General features: G+C 53.6%; 6 protein-coding genes across 6 annotated transcripts; 4 read left to right on the forward strand and 2 right to left on the reverse strand.

The window, feature by feature from the left end:
- Nucleotides 1–134: 134 nt before the first annotated feature.
- On the forward strand, nt 135–614 carry PG994_008803 (uncharacterized protein; the record flags this gene model as incomplete). The annotated part of the gene is made up of 1 exon (XM_066860212.1): nt 135–614. The coding sequence occupies one exon, from the start codon at nt 135–137 to the stop codon at nt 612–614; it is 480 nt and encodes a 159-aa protein (XP_066713801.1).
- A 530-nt stretch (nt 615–1,144) lies between these two features.
- Nucleotides 1,145–2,730, reverse strand: PG994_008804 (phosphoserine aminotransferase; the record flags this gene model as incomplete). Its single annotated transcript, XM_066860213.1, has 4 exons — nt 1,145–1,191; nt 1,364–1,493; nt 1,557–2,551; nt 2,631–2,730. The coding sequence occupies 4 exons, from the start codon at nt 2,728–2,730 to the stop codon at nt 1,145–1,147; spliced, it is 1,272 nt and encodes a 423-aa protein (XP_066713802.1).
- A 2,373-nt stretch (nt 2,731–5,103) lies between these two features.
- PG994_008805 (uncharacterized protein) lies at nt 5,104–6,259 on the forward strand (the record flags this gene model as incomplete). The annotated part of the gene is made up of 2 exons (XM_066860214.1): nt 5,104–5,565; nt 5,603–6,259. The coding sequence occupies 2 exons, from the start codon at nt 5,104–5,106 to the stop codon at nt 6,257–6,259; spliced, it is 1,119 nt and encodes a 372-aa protein (XP_066713803.1).
- An 877-nt stretch (nt 6,260–7,136) lies between these two features.
- On the forward strand, nt 7,137–12,587 carry PG994_008806 (uncharacterized protein; the record flags this gene model as incomplete). The annotated part of the gene is made up of 7 exons (XM_066860215.1): nt 7,137–7,302; nt 7,371–7,762; nt 8,122–9,335; nt 9,383–10,145; nt 10,214–10,504; nt 10,574–11,532; nt 12,125–12,587. 7 exons carry the CDS (start codon nt 7,137–7,139, stop codon nt 12,585–12,587), a joined length of 4,248 nt encoding a protein of 1,415 aa, XP_066713804.1.
- Nucleotides 12,588–12,789: 202 nt separating this feature from the next.
- Nucleotides 12,790–13,998, forward strand: PG994_008807 (uncharacterized protein; the record flags this gene model as incomplete). The annotated part of the gene is made up of 2 exons (XM_066860216.1): nt 12,790–13,170; nt 13,234–13,998. 2 exons carry the CDS (start codon nt 12,790–12,792, stop codon nt 13,996–13,998), a joined length of 1,146 nt encoding a protein of 381 aa, XP_066713805.1.
- A 614-nt stretch (nt 13,999–14,612) lies between these two features.
- PG994_008808 (proline-rich early nodulin-like protein) lies at nt 14,613–15,731 on the reverse strand (the record flags this gene model as incomplete). The annotated part of the gene is made up of 3 exons (XM_066860217.1): nt 14,613–14,981; nt 15,076–15,438; nt 15,597–15,731. The coding sequence occupies 3 exons, from the start codon at nt 15,729–15,731 to the stop codon at nt 14,613–14,615; spliced, it is 867 nt and encodes a 288-aa protein (XP_066713806.1).
- Nucleotides 15,732–16,841: the final 1,110 nt, after the last annotated feature.

Consider the following 16,841-nt stretch of genomic DNA (forward strand, 5'->3'; position numbering starts at 1 on the left):
TCTGGTGGTCACGCCCCTCATTGTAATTCTGGCTGTTTTGGCCGCCCTGGAGGCCTGTACACCTACACTACCTGATAAACCTAGACGATTTGACGCGGGCCCTTTGGCTCGCAGGCATGCGGGGACTTTCCGCAATGGCGGGTTCCAGAGCCGTAGACCGGCTGACTCACATGCTGGGGCGCGATGACCCCATCACCCTCAGCGCCATGTTCAATCTGGCCCGTACATACCTCCATATAGGGAGACACGAAGAATCCTATCGGTTGTTGAGTCATGTCCTGCACAGACGGCTCCATTACTTCGGCCCGAGCCACCCCGAGACGCTCATGGCCAAGAACGAGCTCGGGATGAACCTATGTGCGCAGAAGACCCGGCTGCACGAGGCTCAGAGCTTGGTGCTGGAAGTTGTCGAGGAGCGGAAACGGGTTCTTGGCGAAGATCACGCATACACCCTCTGGTCCATCAACGACCTGTTAAAGATCTACTGCGAACTTAAACAACCCCATCAAGCCGCAGTTCTGCTCGAGGATATTGTCCCAATTGTGGAACGCACACTAGGCCCCCGGCATGGTCATGACCAAGTCCAACCTCTGTCGAGCTTATATCCTCTGTGATAGGATTACGGAGGCCGGGGCGTTGTCACGCGTTTTGCTCGAGATAACCACACCCAAGCATCCTGATTGGGTTCACGCCAAATGGGGACAAGCATATGTTCTCTTCCTTTGAGGGCCAGAAAGACGATACCGAAATATGCTGCGTCGAGTTGCTTGCACACATCGAGAAGACAAAGATTTTTGAACTCGATAATCCGCGTACCATTGCGATAGCAGATCTTCTGCACCGTGTGTACACAGAGAAGGGCCGCCAGGGTGAAGCGGATGAGTTGAAATCCAAGTTTCCAAAATTACTCGACAAGGGCACTTTAAGGTCAATTGATCATTTGCCGTTGGGACCTCTGAGGAGAAGAGTGACTAGCGATCATGATGACGCATAGGGAAAGTACAGGTCATACTTTTTAAAGCTAGAATTCATATTTACCTCGTATGTAGGTAGCTGTCTCCCCAATAATGTTGAAGTAACCAAATCAATGCTGCTTTTCGACCCCTTTTTGAACTAGCAATACACCTCACTCACTATGAGCTTCCTACTCCTTGGCATATTGGCTGATAAACTTTGCAAGTTTCTCGGCTCCTACACATCATAAGATCAGTATAATTACCAGATGAGCGTGTAGCTACACGGGATTTTGATGGCATAGTGAGGATGAAGATATTGTTTTCAGTCCCGAAGAAACCCGACCAAGTACTGGCCAGATAAAGTTGCTCTCGGACGAGAAGGGAAATATAAGAGAGCAGTGACTTACCTTCCAGTGGTACGGAGTTGTAGTTGCTAGCGCGGATCCCTCCAACACTTCGGTGGCCCTTAAGCCCTTCGAGGCCTTGTTGTTTCGACTTCTCCAAGAATGCCTTCTCGGCTGCATCCATATCACCTCCCTGTCTCACAGATTAGACCCATGCACTAGCCGGTTTCCGTTACACATAAAAGGGTGGTCTTACCTTGATAACACGGAAGCAGATGTTCATCCTAGATCGATTGGCCGGCGCGGGGACGATACGGTAGGCATCGGGTTGGCTTTCCAGAGCTTCATATATGAGTTTTGCCTTTTGGTTCGCAACAGCTTCCTGGCCGTCTACTTTGTCCGGGAACGAGGCCAAGAGTTTATTGAGTACCAAGCCGGCAATGTACACGTCGAATATGCTCAAAGTGTTGTACAAGCTGTTGTTCTTGGCAATAATCTCGTACGAGAGCACGATAGGGCCAATGGGCAGTCCAAGCTTCCTCAGCAGAGTCGGGGACGGCTGAGGGCATACTGGGGGCAACAGGCTCTTCTTGACGATTACAACTGTAATACCGGTCGAGCCCAGGTTCTTCTGAGCTCCGAAGAAAATGAGAGAGTAGTTCTTGATCGGGATCCTCCTTGACAAGATATTGGATGACATATCTGCCACAACGATGGGCCCGGTGCCGTCGGCCTTTGGTGCAAGGGCCTCGGGGAACTTGCAGAATTCGACGCCATCAACAGTCTCATTGTCACAAAAAAATACCATGGCCGGATTCCTTGACAGCTTCCACGTGCTCTCCTCGGGGATCTTGCCAAACTTCCCATGGTTGATGGTTCGTGCATCTGCCACGAGGTTCACATGCTCCGGGCCCAGCAGGCGACAAGCTTCCTGATAGGCTTTCAGGGACCAGCTACCCGTCACGACGTAGTCGAGCTTGAGCTGCTCATCCACCTGCTTCTGGAGGTCTGCTTGGACCTTGGCCTCATCGGCTCCGGCCTTCTCGGCCTCTTGCTGTTTCCTGGTGACCCAGGCTCCGACCAGGTTGTAGATAGTGGCAGAGAACTCGCCAGTGCCACCGGCCTGCATGAACAGGATCTCATAGTCCTCGGGCACATCCAGGTAGCTTGCCAGGTCCGCTTTAGCCTCCTCGAGTATCTTAGTAGCGATGGCAGATCGGTGGGAGTGCTCGGCGATGCCCAAGCCAGTGCCTTGAGGGACGTTAGCAATGGATGCATCTCATTCGATGGGGTAATTAGGACAACTTCGGCCTTGGAGAGCTGTGTGTACCTTGGAAGTCGACCAACGCTTGGCTAGCCGTCTGAAGGACATCAGTTGGCAGGGCGGCCGGGCCGGCGCCAAAGTAAGTGATATCACTTCTTGAAGGCATCGTGTTTTGAGTTTTGGGCCGGGTAGGGTAGGGTTTACAGTCGATGATAAAGCTAGGAGGACAAGTTGGTTGGCTGTCAGACTGTCTTGCAAGAAGCGGGGTCGCTACTCTAGCCGGGAGGGAGGCAAATAGGTAGCAGTACAATATGGATGTTCGAGATGATATCCAGAAGATTGGGTGCTCTATATTCGAGAAGTCAACGGTGGTGACGAACAAGAGGGTTGCGCCTAATCGTTTTGACTTTCATTTTTCGTCAAGTACCTTTGCGTCGCACTTGGCTCTTCGATGACTCTTTTTACATAACACGAGGATGGAGCTTACTGGAGCTAATTAATCATTCGACGGGCACTTCAAAATCAAACCGTCTGGACCAATGGCACAACAGCATACACCCGACAATATACCAGACTGAATTCACCTTCCTTACTATGTTGAATGGCATCTTCATTGATTCAATTGGGTTTCTAATTTGGGTTAACATAAGTACAACCTAGCCTGCTAACTGTAGTAGGTACAGTAGAACAAAGTCTTGCGATGCACGTACGGAAGAAGATCAACACTGAAATCAATGCCCCTCTCTTTCCCTCCCGACTTCGGATCATTACCGTAACAGGTTGTACCTTTGTACCTGACATTGGTGTTGGCTTCCCCGGATCCCGCTTCGGTAGACGGGTATTTGTCACCACAACGTTACCTACCTACTCAGGAGTCAGAGTTACATACAACGTAGGGCAGGATCGATGTTTGTTTCGATCACTTTCGCACCCCTGGCCGACATATCCTCCTGCCACATAGAGCTAATCAAGGACGAACGCGCAGCACAAACGAGTTTTACATGAGCCCGTTATGCAATGCATGCAACTCGCATCCAGGAGGTGTGACTCTGGCGTTGTTTTCTTCGATGTTGGTTTCGAAACGTCCCTACCTTACTTGCCTTTTGACTTTGAAACCCACGTGTTTCTAATCGGGACAAACCACAGCCCCGGGGTGGAGGGAGTATTGGCGGATTTGATTTGTATCTATTGGGCCCTCAGAGTCCTGTCACTGCACCAAGTACCTACTGCTCTGTATTTACGCACGCCAGCGACTTGAAGTGTCTTGCCGCAACCCTGCATCGCCGTTCCACCACAGACCCTGTACCGCAGATGTCAAAGTCGGCGGTTAATGAAGATCCGGGGCTGGAGCAAGCTCACCAGGTTCCATCCCTCGGAACTATATCAACCAGGGCTTAATCAAAGGAAACAATGCAAAGCCCAGCGCTGCCGAACTTGTCACATCCTTGGATTCTGTTGCATGATTATCGCAGGGGAGCCACGCTCAGAGTTTCCTGGTCGCGGCTCTCTTCCGGTCCACAAGATCGCTCGTACATAGTCGGTTTCACGGCCTTGCCATCTTCTGTCCTAGAATTCGCTGGCGTAGTCCCTGAGGAGGGTGGGTTGTAGTTGAGGCTTTATCATTAATAACTTACCCAACTCAGCAACTGCCGGCTGGGATGGCAACACTTGTACCAGTACCAGACTCCTCCAAACACTTACACAGAAAGGGCGTTGCGACATGGAGGTTACTCAGGAAGGCCCGAACTGGCACAGTAAGTGCATAGAGCGAATAATGACGGCGCGTGTAGGACTGGACAGGCAGCTTCATACTTACATGAAGCTGCTATAATCATAATACTATTCTTATTTGTTTCATTGTCAATTTCTTCCATCACTCCCTCTCGGCCTGTCTGGGCGCCAGCCTGCCAGCCTACCAACCCTCATATATCTGCGGTTCCTACCAATAGCCTGTTTCCCCAGGACTTCGGTCTACTTATTATTTCTAGATGTCTTCACAAGGCTTCTTATTTTGGTTCTGTGGCTGCCAACTTGTCGTCCAACGAGATAGCCGCCTTTGAGAAGAGTGCTGCTGGCGGTTTTTTGTTGTTGTTGTTGTTGTGGCGCTGACTGAGTATGCAGAAGATCTGCCGCAGCCGTGCCAATTGCAGCAGGAAATGTCCGAGAGGAAGAACGAGGCCGGCCCAGCTCGACATGTGCATTCCGCGCCGGCGGCAGCAGCTTCTTTTCGTACGTCATTCCCTTCCCCTAAAAATTACCGCCCCATCTGCTCTTTTGTTTCTTGCTTCCTTTTCCTCCGCCAGCGGAGAAAAATAAAGAGAAGAGACGGAATCAATTGATGCCCGAAAAGATTGGAAGGGGATTTACGGAGTAAAAAGAACTCAAGCTGTCAACGGCCGTTAAAAGCAAGATCTGCAATTGTTTCCGGGCCCGAACAAATCCAAGCCAGAAAACGAGTGGAAGAGTGGGAGAAAAAGCAACGACGAATTCGGGAACTGATGGGATCTCCATTCCAATTACTTTTGTTTCCACGCGACTAATGCATAGTGCATCTGCAGCCACGCACAACTCGCCGCGGACATGGTTTCTCACATCTTCGCTCACGCCCCTCGCCATCAGGCTCATTCGGCAACTGTTGAATCATGGCGACTACGTAGTCGCGTGTCTGCCGCCTCCTGAAATTGAGAATGACGAGCGGAGTGCCGAGTTTCGCGAATTGATCTACGAGTGCAAGAGCAACCGCAAAGATCGGGAGGGCTGGAAGGATCGCATACGCAGCATCCGTTGCGATGGTCGCATCATGGGCCAGTGCGGCGCCGCCGTCGCCGAAGCCAAAGAGCATTTCGGTCGCATAGACATTCTGCTATGTTGTACCTCGGAAGGTAATACAACCGTTACCATCTACGTGTCTGTATCAGGAACAAACTGCTTATATATCGATATGCTAGCTGTGGTTGGTACTGTCGAGGAACTTTCGACTTCGCCCGCCACGCAGAACTTGGTGCGCGACCAGTTCGAGGCCATTTTTTTTCTCCCAGGTCAATTTCATCAAAGCGGCCCTGCCGCTGCTGCGCGCCCAGCATACGGGCCACATTGTGATCCTCACGAGCATCGGCGGCCACATCGGGACGCCCGGGATGCCCATCTACACGGCGGCGACGTGGGCACTCGAGGGATTCTGCGACTCGCTGGCGTACGAGATCGCGCCTTTTAACATTAAGGTCACGGTGGTGCAGCCACATATGGAGATCCAGTCGCTAACCAACAAGATCACTTTCTCGCCCCAGCTGCCCTACCACGACAGCGAGATCAACCCAGCCCCGAGCGTCCGTGACATGCTAAGCAACATGCTGAACATGAACCCCGAGACGGCCGTGGAGCCCTCGGAAACCGACATCATCCAGCGCTACCCGAAGCTGTCGGTCTCTTCGGTGGACCGCCTCGTCAACGAGACGGTGGTCGCGCTGACGGCGATAGGCGGGCACGAGAACCCCCCGGCGCGCCACATCGTCGGCTTCGAGGGGGCCGAGGCGGTCAAGGAGAAGCTTAAGACGGTCACCGAGGAGCTGGAGGACTTCGTAGAGGCGAGTGTGTCCGTCGACATCTTCGATAGCGAACTAAAAGTCGAGGCTAGGGAAGGCAAGGGCAAAGGTACAGCAACCTCCGAGGCGCCTGTTCCCAGTTCATCGGGATGAGACTACCGTCATTGGGAAGGGCCTTGTTCATGTAGTACGGTTCTGGAGTTCCGGAGTCGAAACTAAAAAGACAAATATGGCGAAGAGGCAAACGACCAACCAGCGCGAATACCCAGTTGGGTATATACATGTAGTTACATGGGTTTCTGGGCTTCTAATTGTGATTCTACGGTTATATAGCCAAAAATTACTTTTTTGAATGGATTAAGGAGGTCTTAAGACCGGAGAGTACCCTAAAGATTTGTCTCCTGATATCTAATATATGGACTCGTGTATGTCTCTTTTGAGGGCGCATTCGCAGTTCTTCGTGAGCTCCTAAAATTGGATTTCCCTGTTTATCCTCGATGGACTACTACGCAAAAGGTAAATGCATTGTGCTCAGGTACAAACAGACTGAATTTCATCATTGACTTCAACGTGTATTGATCGCGAAGAATGTAGTCCGATATTACACCACTGAAGTCCTCCGTCCACCGTGTATTTAATGGCGGGCTTGGTGGGGCTAGGGATGTTACAGAGAAACGGAAGGCCCGATCTCCGTCCATGACATCGAACTTTAGAACACCTAATCGCCAAATAGCTCCCGGCGATCTACTCGACATACTTGAAAGGTGTCCGATTAAGAGTGACAATACTCGTCCAGTCACTTTGTTTTCTTCCTCGCCACCAAGAACGACCCCCGGGCGTCCACCACGCAATTGAACGAATTTCAAAAGGGTTGGGTCATCGCGCGACGACTGCGACCAAGCTTAGACACGCGAACAGGCCTCGTTTCGCCAGCTCCTATTTGACCGCCCCTCCACCCTTTGCTATGTTGTCCGCGTGTGACAGGCATGCAGTCGCTTAAGGGCCTAAGGAAATCAACGTCGATGTCAGCATGAGCTTGGATTCTTTGGTACCTATCGCCCCGGCGAGGGTGCGAGCTTTACTACTGCCCGTCGGCCAGATAAAACGGGACAGATTCGCTTCTTTCGTCCAGCGACTCAGCCAGGAGCATGTCGTACACCTTCGCGACATCAGCGCCGATGGCCGGCCCAACCGAAGTCAGTTGCGCTGTTTCTTGAAAACTACGCCAGCTGGCCGGCGTACTGACTACTCTTCTCACCTATAGACAAGTTCTCGCCCCTGGCCTTCCCGGACGGAGCTATCTTCTACGACCTCGTGACCCACGTGCCGCCACCCTCCCACCTCGCGCTGTCCCCCTTCGACTTGTACCGAGAGCCGCCAGTCATAATCGCCATCGCGGATGGTACCGAACTTGAGAAGGAGCCTTTGAGCAAGAGACAGTCGGTCAACGGCCATGCCCCGACGACGAGAGAGCAAAACATTCGGTTCCTGTATCAAGAGCTGGAAAAATTGAGGGACTCGCATGGCAAAGCGCTTTCACACCATGTTCTCATATTCGATTACGTGCCGCTGGAAGACACTGAGATGCCTATACCCGAAGGCGTCAAGACGATTCCCGGTCGAGAAGTCGAAAACTACGACAATGAAGACTATAATGTGTGATATCTCATCCTTGTTGGTGGCTGAGATGACAACTCTGGCAAGGTCGTTCGAGGCAATGACGGTTATCGACACACCGGGACATTCCACCCGGCCTCAAATGAACGCATCATCATGGACTGTGGATGAATCAAACCCCGCGGCGCGTCGAAACTCGCAGTTTGCGGCACCTACAGTGGCAAGATCGGCTTCTTCAAGCGGGGCCGTTGATAAGAGCCAGTCTCGCATGTCGATGCCTGTTTTCAAAGGATTGCCCTTCGGCTCTAATAGCGCCACGCCGACTGGCCGCCCCTCAACGCCATCACGAAGCGGCCTCTCAAACCCTCCTACGAGTTTTGATGAAATGAACGGGGAAGGCCCGACTAGCCCAGAGCACAAGTCAGCTTCTCGGCCCAGGCACACCTGAAGATGTCAAGTCCCCCAAGGGGCTGCAAGACAAGGTGGCGGTCCAAGGATTTGGACCTGGCGGACTTAATGAAAGGTGGCGCAACAAGGGGAAAGGGCGCGTGTCCATTCTGATAGGGTCCATGTATCTCCAAGCCGGTCGTTGGACGGATGCTTTGAAAGACCTGGTTGAGGGCACCACAGTGGCCAAATCCGTCAATGATCACATATGGCACGGGAAAGGGTTGGAGCTGATCACAGTCTGCCTCTTGCTTCTCGGCTGGGCTGGGATTGAATTTCAGGTGCCGTCGATATGTCTCGCAAATGACAAGTCATCCAGCAACAAATTTGCGGAACCCGAGAATGTGATCCCAGACCAGCCGATCTGGTTACGGCAGCTTCAACAAGCCCTGCCAGACCTACTGGAGAAAATCATTGGGCTGTATTGTCGTGTATCGGGCGAACAGCTGCCTCTCGTGTCTCTTTCGGAAACCGTTATTAGGCTGTCTAGTTGTATGACGGCCCTACACATACGTGAAGGCAAAGTGGATAAGACGTTTCTCGAGATGGCAGTCACCGGCAACTTCCCTGCAAAGCCATTGACCACGTCGCCAAGGCTTTCAGTCACTCCATCGAGGAGTTACATTGTGAATGTCCTTTTCAAGGCGTTCCCCTCATCTCTCGCAGAACTATTAACCACGGTCGATCGCGCTATTATATTGAGTGGCATAGCATCAGTGCTCGGGACGCTCGGCTTTCAGAGGAAGAAGGCTATGGTGGTCAGAGAGCTCATATCCGTATTGATTAGTGGCCTGATCGAAGCTCGCACCCGCGGTGCCGCTGAAGTTGGCATTCATCCAGCAGCGGGCTTAGTGGGTCTGGATGCGACGCACGGTCAAGGTAATGGTTCTGGTGCTCTCGAGCTCGGCGAAGGAGACATCGAGCAAGGTGTTGATTCATTCTTGGGTCTGCTGTGCAGAACATACGGCGTTGTAGGCTACAATGGCGCATGCGCACCCAACTCCAGCAGTAGCCTGTCGAGTGATGACAGCAATGACGCAGTTATCTCCAGAATTCAGAACCAATCTGCGGCAAGACACTTTGGAATGCCCATGGTCAAGCTTAACATACTTCGGGCCTGCATCAACTTCTCTGAAGCACTTCCAGATTTTAACGGGGTCCTGAGGTTTTCTAGTGATCTCCTGCGAACTGCAGGCAGTGGCGTTGCACCAGGCCCGAGACGGGAGGATGCAGCCCAATAATTCACCGAGATGAGCAGCTCCGGCTAGCCACTAATATTTCAAAAACGTCAATTTTGTCGACGCGTTCTGGGCTGGGCAAGCTTTCTGCAGAGTACTGGGATGAATTCCTAATACGCGACATAACGGTCGACCCCTTACCTCCTACACGGGCGCCGGAAGCGCATGCTAAGAGTGTGCTGCCGGGTTCGAACATCATACGGACTTCCCAAGACGTCAACCCATTCATATATAACCCTTTTCTACGACCACCAAACAAAGCACTCCTCGATCAGACTCTTGTGGTTGGTGAAGCAGCCGTGTTCCGAATCACTATACAGAATCCGTACGAGATGGATCTTGACATCGAAAGCATCAAGCTCGACACAGAGGGAGCCGCTTGTGAACCTGCCGCCGAAAGCACCATCATTGGGCCGTATCGGACACAAATTTCTAAGGTTACCGGAATACCGAGAGAAGCAGGCGACTTGAAGGTCACGGGGGCCGTCGTGCGTGTTCGCGGCTGCCGCGAGAGAAGGTTCCCTATCTTCACACAGCCGTGGGCCGCAGACACGCAGGTCAAGGTCAAGGGTTTTGGCGTGACTGCTCTCGAGAAGAACAAGGAGTTGCCTAATCCTGGACCTGCTTTAACACCGACAAGTATGAGCTTGACAGCCATCTCTGCACAGCCCGTGGTTGTGGTCAAATCGACCTCGCTAGCCCAGTCTGCCGTGATGATCTTAGAAGGGGAGCGACAGGTATTTTCTGTTACTTTGCAAAATCAGTCGACCGAGACCCCGGTGGATCTGCTCCTATCTCCTTCCAGGACTCAACCCAGGGTCCGCTACAAACGGCCATCCTCAATCGGGATGCAACTCCTGCCGAGCTATACGAGTATGAGCTTGTGCTGGCCAAGCGACAAGCATTGCGGCGAAGAAAGGTCGACGAAGCACAGAGGTACATTGCACCTGGAGAGACGAAAACATTTGACTTTGAAATATTAGGCAAGCCAGGCCTCACCAATGGCACGATTCAGATCGACTATGCCTACCTGGGTGTGCCGCAGGACGAGATCAAGGATCAGTTCCACACACGCCAAGTTTGTCTTGACTTGGCAGTAACTGTCAATGCCAGTGTCGAGCTCGCAAAGATAGATATTCTGCCAATCTAAGGAGACGTACCCCAGCCTCTCTGGAAAAGCATTGGTGTTGAACGAACGGAAACAGATGCTCCTATTGATTCAGACAAATACTGTCTCCTAATGATGGACTTGAGGAACGCGTGGCCGAGCAATATGGAGGTCCGCCTCGAAGCCGCCAATTTCTTCGCCATTAAGGAGCACATACTGCCTGGACACATCAACCGGATAGTTTTCCCAGTGCCCCGTGTATATTTGGAGGACCCGCACGCCTTCATTCCCGCCATCAATCCTTCGCGGCAACGCCAATTCGTTGTGAGCACGAGCAAAATCTCACCCGAGACGGAGCGTGCCAATCGTGAAGCTTTCTGGTTCCGCGAGAAGGTTATCGATTCCCTCAAAGCAAGTTGGAAGACACTGTCTGGTCCACCACGGGCAGGGGCCGTTGAGCTCCGCGGCATGCGCTTGACGCCGCGTCAAATAGAAGCGGTTAAGATCGACGAAGTCGGCATAGAACTATCTGTCGAACCTATAGCCTCTGGGTCGACCACATCGCCTGAGTCCTCGAACGACAGCTCCTCAGCCTCTGAGAGCTTCATCAGTGTGGACGACTTCGTCCAGATCCGAGTTCGCCTGACCAACCGCACACTGCAGCCGATCTACCCAACACTCCGCCTGATGCCCGCGCTCGCCCACCGTCCCCTGAACGTCGCGCTCGACTTCACACGCAAGTTTGCCTGGAACGGCACGCTGCAGCAGACGCTGCCACTGCTGGACGCGCACGCCACGACCGAGGTCTGCATCGGCGCCACGGCCTTGTGCCGAGGCGAATTCGAGCTTATGGCGAGCGTCGAGGAGACCAGGCTATGGGGCCGGCGAGGGACCGGCGGCCAAGAACACGGAAAACGGGGGCCGGCAGAGGTCCGACACGCAGGCCATGATGGATGCACTGCTCGGCGCCAAGGAACGGAGGGGTGTGGCACTCAAGGCATAAGTGCTTGGTACGGGTTCGTGATTAGGTGTGAGTACTTTGTAAGCAGATAGAGTAGAGAGAGAGAGAGAGAGAGAGAGAGAGAGCCCTGGGGGGCTGGCGCCATAAAACTTGGATGAGGGTAGGATTATACAGTAATCATGTACTACGAATTGACAGTCGGGAGGTGATTCGTCTCCCTGTCGCACAACAGGATACCTGCAGGAATATCGGCAATTCTATGTCCCGAACCAATGTCGTTGGCCGCGCTATCCTTTACATTCATTCCCCTCTCGTGGCGTATTGCTTACATGAACCACTTTGTTCTCGAATAGTCAGTCTTGCCATGGACAACGAGAAGCCAGAGCACAATTGCCTGCAGACCTATTGTGGGATTTGCAGCCTGCCAAGGGTTCCTGGCTATAGCTTCATACCCTGTAAGACCAAGCTCTCAAGCGCCCGATCTCTACTAGCATGCATTCAGTCTTTAACATGAGGGTCGCTTATAGTGATATGCAGCGAATCTGTGGTTTGCTTGGATAGGGTGATTTCCCGGACAGTTCCATACAAGACCTTGATCTTGGCAGCAAGTACTTATTATGCTGGCGCTTCAACTGTTGGCGATGCAGGCAGGCACCTGAGGGGCTAGCCATCCACACCGACTGTTTCGACCTGTTCTTGAAGGAATGCCAAACCGAGGACGCACTCGACCGGCTTTGGGCTGCGGCCGTGTCGCGAAGTCCCTGGCGAGGCGCGCCGCATCTCCATCTGGGCCGTGACACCGTCTTTGACATGAAGCTAGTTTGTGCCAAGGCAGAAGCATACGGAATCCCGTGCATGAAACTACTTCCTCCGGAGCTCGTCCAGGTCATATACACCTACTCCTCGCTCGCGACATTCTGGCGCTACATCGCCATCGTGAGCTTGGCCCGGGAGCTCAGGGCAGCGGCGCCGATGGATTCGGGTCTGATTCCTCTCCGCGACGTGGCGGCGTGGACTGGGGACAGGGCTGTTATCCCTTCTCCCGTCACCGCCAAAACGCCTATCCAGCATACGTCTGACCATCGATGGTCACGGCATCAGGCAGGTTGAAAGGCTGCCGGGCGTACCGCCCTTTCGACGCTGGAGCTCGGAGAATATGAGGTTTATTATCCTGACCGAGGGAGTCCACGACCAACTCGAGAAGATTATGGTGCAATACAAGGTCAAACTAATCCCATTCTCTCCCTTCCTGTTCCAATCGAGGTTTAGGGTGCCGGGGTTTAACTAACGCTTGCTCACACAGTATGGCATCATGCGCCTCGAATTGCCCGACGGCTTTGGAGGCTTCCACATCTGGGACATGCCCGACCCTCCCCCCGTGGCCGACTGTCGATTTGCCGGGGCTGTCGTGCCCCAGGCCACGCAGTTCCTGACGGTCGATCTGCGCCGTGCGACCGGCCTCACTTTCCATTTCGACCACGGCAAGGTCTATGAGATCTCTGCCCACACCCGGGAGGCGCCCTATGCAAGGAGAGCTGTGCAGCAGCAGCAGCAGAACGGGGGGCGGCGCATGGTAGACCGTACGGTTTGGGTGCATCTTCCTATACCCAAGGGCGAAGAGATCCTGGCCGTTGCCGTGCGCATGACGCGTGCGAATCACCACGAGCTTAGCACGCAAAGACCTTGCTTTTTGGTAATGTCGCCCGCCCTAAACACGCAGAGAGGGAGAGAGCCTCTTTACTGACATAGTCCAAAGTTCCGCATGAAACTCGCCGGCGATGTTTCTCTCGCTCGATTACTCGGGGGACTACGAAGACGTCAACATCAGCCAACCAAGCCCCGAATTGTTGATATACAACACTCTCAGCATCGGCCCGGCCACCCTGTTCGGGACGTATCCTGGCATACGAGCAGACGAGGAAATAATCCACGAAACGACGACGAGAACCACAACGACGATGGTAGCAGTGGTCCGCCCTTCTCCCTCCAACCCTCCACACCCCCCGGAGGCGCGTGGGCGGCCCCCAACGGCCACAACCCCCTCCTCCAGATCGACCAAACCAAATTCTCGTCCGCCCCGCTGGACAACGTCACGCGCCTGCAAGTCCTCGGCAGCGGCCTCCGCCGCCACCACCACCACCACCACAGCGCCGTGCTGCTCGACTACGCCAACGGGGCGCGGCGCGCGCTGGGCAACTGCCGCCCCGGCGTCGACCCCGTGGCCGGGGCGTACGCGCACCCGGCGCGCATCTGCTACCGCGCCTTTGTGCACCGCCCGGCTGCCACCGTCGCGCAAGCGCCAACGGGGGGTCTTTATCAGAGGCCGTCGGCGTTGCGCCGGATGGTCCAGGTCGAGGGCGGGCCGGAGCCGGCGGCTTCTCCGCACGGCCATCATAATCGTAATGAGGAATGGGTTTGTTCGGACGTGCAAGGTAAAACGATGAAACTATGGTTCTCGGCGGAAAACTCGATCATCTCTATCGTTCCGGCGACCATGCCCCGCCCGATCCGTTTAGCATAGTTTTCCTTTTGTGTGTTCGATTGATCTAGTCTAAATGTCGGGGTATCTGGTCTTTTCCATGGTGGTAGCAATGTGTAGGGGGAGACTTTGCTTGCCTCATTTCCAGGGACTGTATGTTACTGGCACCTACTAGGCACACATTATTCGCGAATATGTAGATGGAGCTTGGTTTCCCTCAGCATCATAATTAGATCAGTAACAATATCACGTCATAGAAAACAGTAATGCGGCAACTGAAGGGGGTGTTGAATTTCCTCTGGACTAGGTCAAGCCATATCCCTTGTTGGCACGATTCTCATTATGAAACGATTCACTATTAACCATGGTCCATGTTCTTGCTTTACCAAGCTATCAACGTGTGCCATGCCACAAAAACCTGCCTTGAAATATGCAGATGTCAAATCGAATATCCTTGAAACGCCTTTCTGATTTCTCCTGAAACCATTCCTTTTCCGTTGTGGGTATCATGTCATCATGTCGTCGTCTCGCCGTAGCTATTATGTTTCTCGGAGTCTGTATCCTGTATTGTACACACCAGGGGGGAAAGCCCTATCGCAATAGAAGGAGAGATCAAGGCTTTAAGCAATCAAATGCGTGGCTGTAGTGACGGATGTCTAGCCGGAAGACGCACGAGAGATCGGGTTGGAGCGGCTGGTCTGACGCTTGCTGCGTCTCAGCACGCCGGATCGAGTCGTGGGGCTGGTCTCCGGGGATACATCCTCAGCCTTCTTTCCCTTGTCGCTCTCGGTGTCGGCTACCTGAGATGTGGCGGCAGTTTGCTCAGGTTCCATCGTTGCATTCTCAACAGCGGCGCCCTCCTGTACTGCAGCTACCTGCTGGACGATGGGATCTTGCTCGGCTGCGGATTTCTGCTGCTCCGTATCTTCCTGCTCGGCGGTTTCGGGGTGTACGATGATCTTATCCTCCACCTGCTTAGAGTCGGACTGCTTCTCGGAAACATTCCGGTTGTCCTTGTCTGCGTGCTGGGCGACCACAGATCTCCGGAGCGGAGACCTCTTGCTGACTTGCCGGGGCCGTGCTTGCCTCGCCTCCGTTCTGCTGCTGCTTCTGCTGTACCACCTCGGGAGGCGACTGGTCGGCCTTGCCTTTTCCCTTGGACTCCTTGCGCGGCACGGGGACGCCGAACTGGCGCTCGACGTGCTGGGCGCGCATCTCGTCGTAGAGGCCCTCGGCGCGCTGGACGTGGGCGCGCTCGGCGGCGGCCAGCCACGCAGGCTCGTGGCGGCCGGCCTGGTGGTCCTCGACGTACTGGCGGCAGTTGACGCGCAGGTCGCGGTTCACCTTGATGCAGTCGAAGTCCAGCACGGCCTTGGTGGTGCCCGCGTAGATGACGGCCTCCTGGTCGGGCCACAGGTGGAGGATCTGGGCGCGGTCCTCGGCGGACAGGAGGGACCAGTAGTACGGGTTGACGACGGCGCGCTACATCAGACGAAAAATAAAAAGGTATTAGTATGGAATGGCAGCGGAAAGTATTTGGAAGCACGTATAAGGAAGGTGAGGGCTTGACATCATTCCCTCTGAGAGAGGGCGACGCAAGGTGGGTTGGTGGATTGGGAAGAGGAAGAGAATAAACTCACGTGGACATTCTCGACCTTGGAGATTGCAGATTTCGGGTCCAGGACGTCGCTAAGCTGCTCGTTGAGCTGGTCCTGGTCTTGGTCTTGGTTTGTGGCCGAAGCCGGAGCGGGAGCGGAGTGACGAGAAGAAGGCATGCTGATGCAGCTGAAGATGTTTTTGGTGAAGCTGCTGAGCTTCCGCTTGGTGGTGGCAGCTACCCTTGCTACGCCACTGGGGGGTGGGGAGGGTGCCTGGGGAGAGGGGGGGGGGGGTTAGCGTGGAGTGTTAGTCAGGTCAGGCCGCTAATACGGGATGCAGGTACTTAGTAATAAAGGGTGTGGTCCGTGTGGTGAGATATCTCATCCCATATGCATCATAGCTATTGACGAGTTCACCTGTCCCCCCAGAGAACAGGCAGTCCCCTTTGTCCCGGTCTTCTGGCAAACAGGCTCGGTAAGATCCAGACAATGAACCAATACCACTTTGGAGGAATTATCTGCCTCTACCAAACATAGAAGACATATAGCCCAGGACTAGTGTGGAGGCAAGATTCCCGTCCTCAACATGTGAATATGAAATAAGAAAACATAACAGGCAAGCAAGAATGCACGCGATGGGGTTCAAACAACATCGAAACTCCGAAAGAGTATCACAGACATCTCTAAGAAACCTGATTGTTTGTTCCTCACGCCGAATGTCTTGCGAAGATGCACACACATCACCGTCCTCGCTGGCCTAGGGCCAAAGAGGTCGATGAAACCGATCCCGGCCACCAGGAACGGGGGAACAAGCCAGTGACGAGGGGGACAAAGGGAGACGAGGACTCGGGCCATCAAGTTGTAGAGAACGAGAGCGAGACGGAAGAAAGGAAAGAAAACACTTACTTGGCCAAAGAACTCTGGTCCCCCGTATTGGGTGGACATGGTTGCTGTTGTTGTTGTTTCTGCTGCTGCTGTTCTTGAGGATAGAGAACCAATATTCACAAGGGCAAAGACTCATTACTGCCTACCTAACTTGTACTCTCTACACTGAACTGAAGGGCGCATAAGCCGGTACGGACGATGTCATCGACCTAAAGCAAGCTACGGAACTCCCCAACAATCTGCTGGGGTACAGCTACAATACCTACCTGTTACTTGTGGTATTTCACTTCCAACTCAGCTGGAAATAGATTGCAATTCGGTCAAAATACACATATAGACATGTACGGATAGACGTTCAGCGTTGATCATCTCCTTTCAGTATATAGAGTGGCGCAGCGTAAT

Source organism: Apiospora phragmitis (genome assembly GCF_038363925.1).
Source record: "Apiospora phragmitis strain CBS 135458 chromosome Unknown utg000008l:1.0-3514335.0:1.0-3519231.0, whole genome shotgun sequence".
Lineage (NCBI taxonomy): Eukaryota > Fungi > Ascomycota > Sordariomycetes > Amphisphaeriales > Apiosporaceae > Apiospora > Apiospora phragmitis.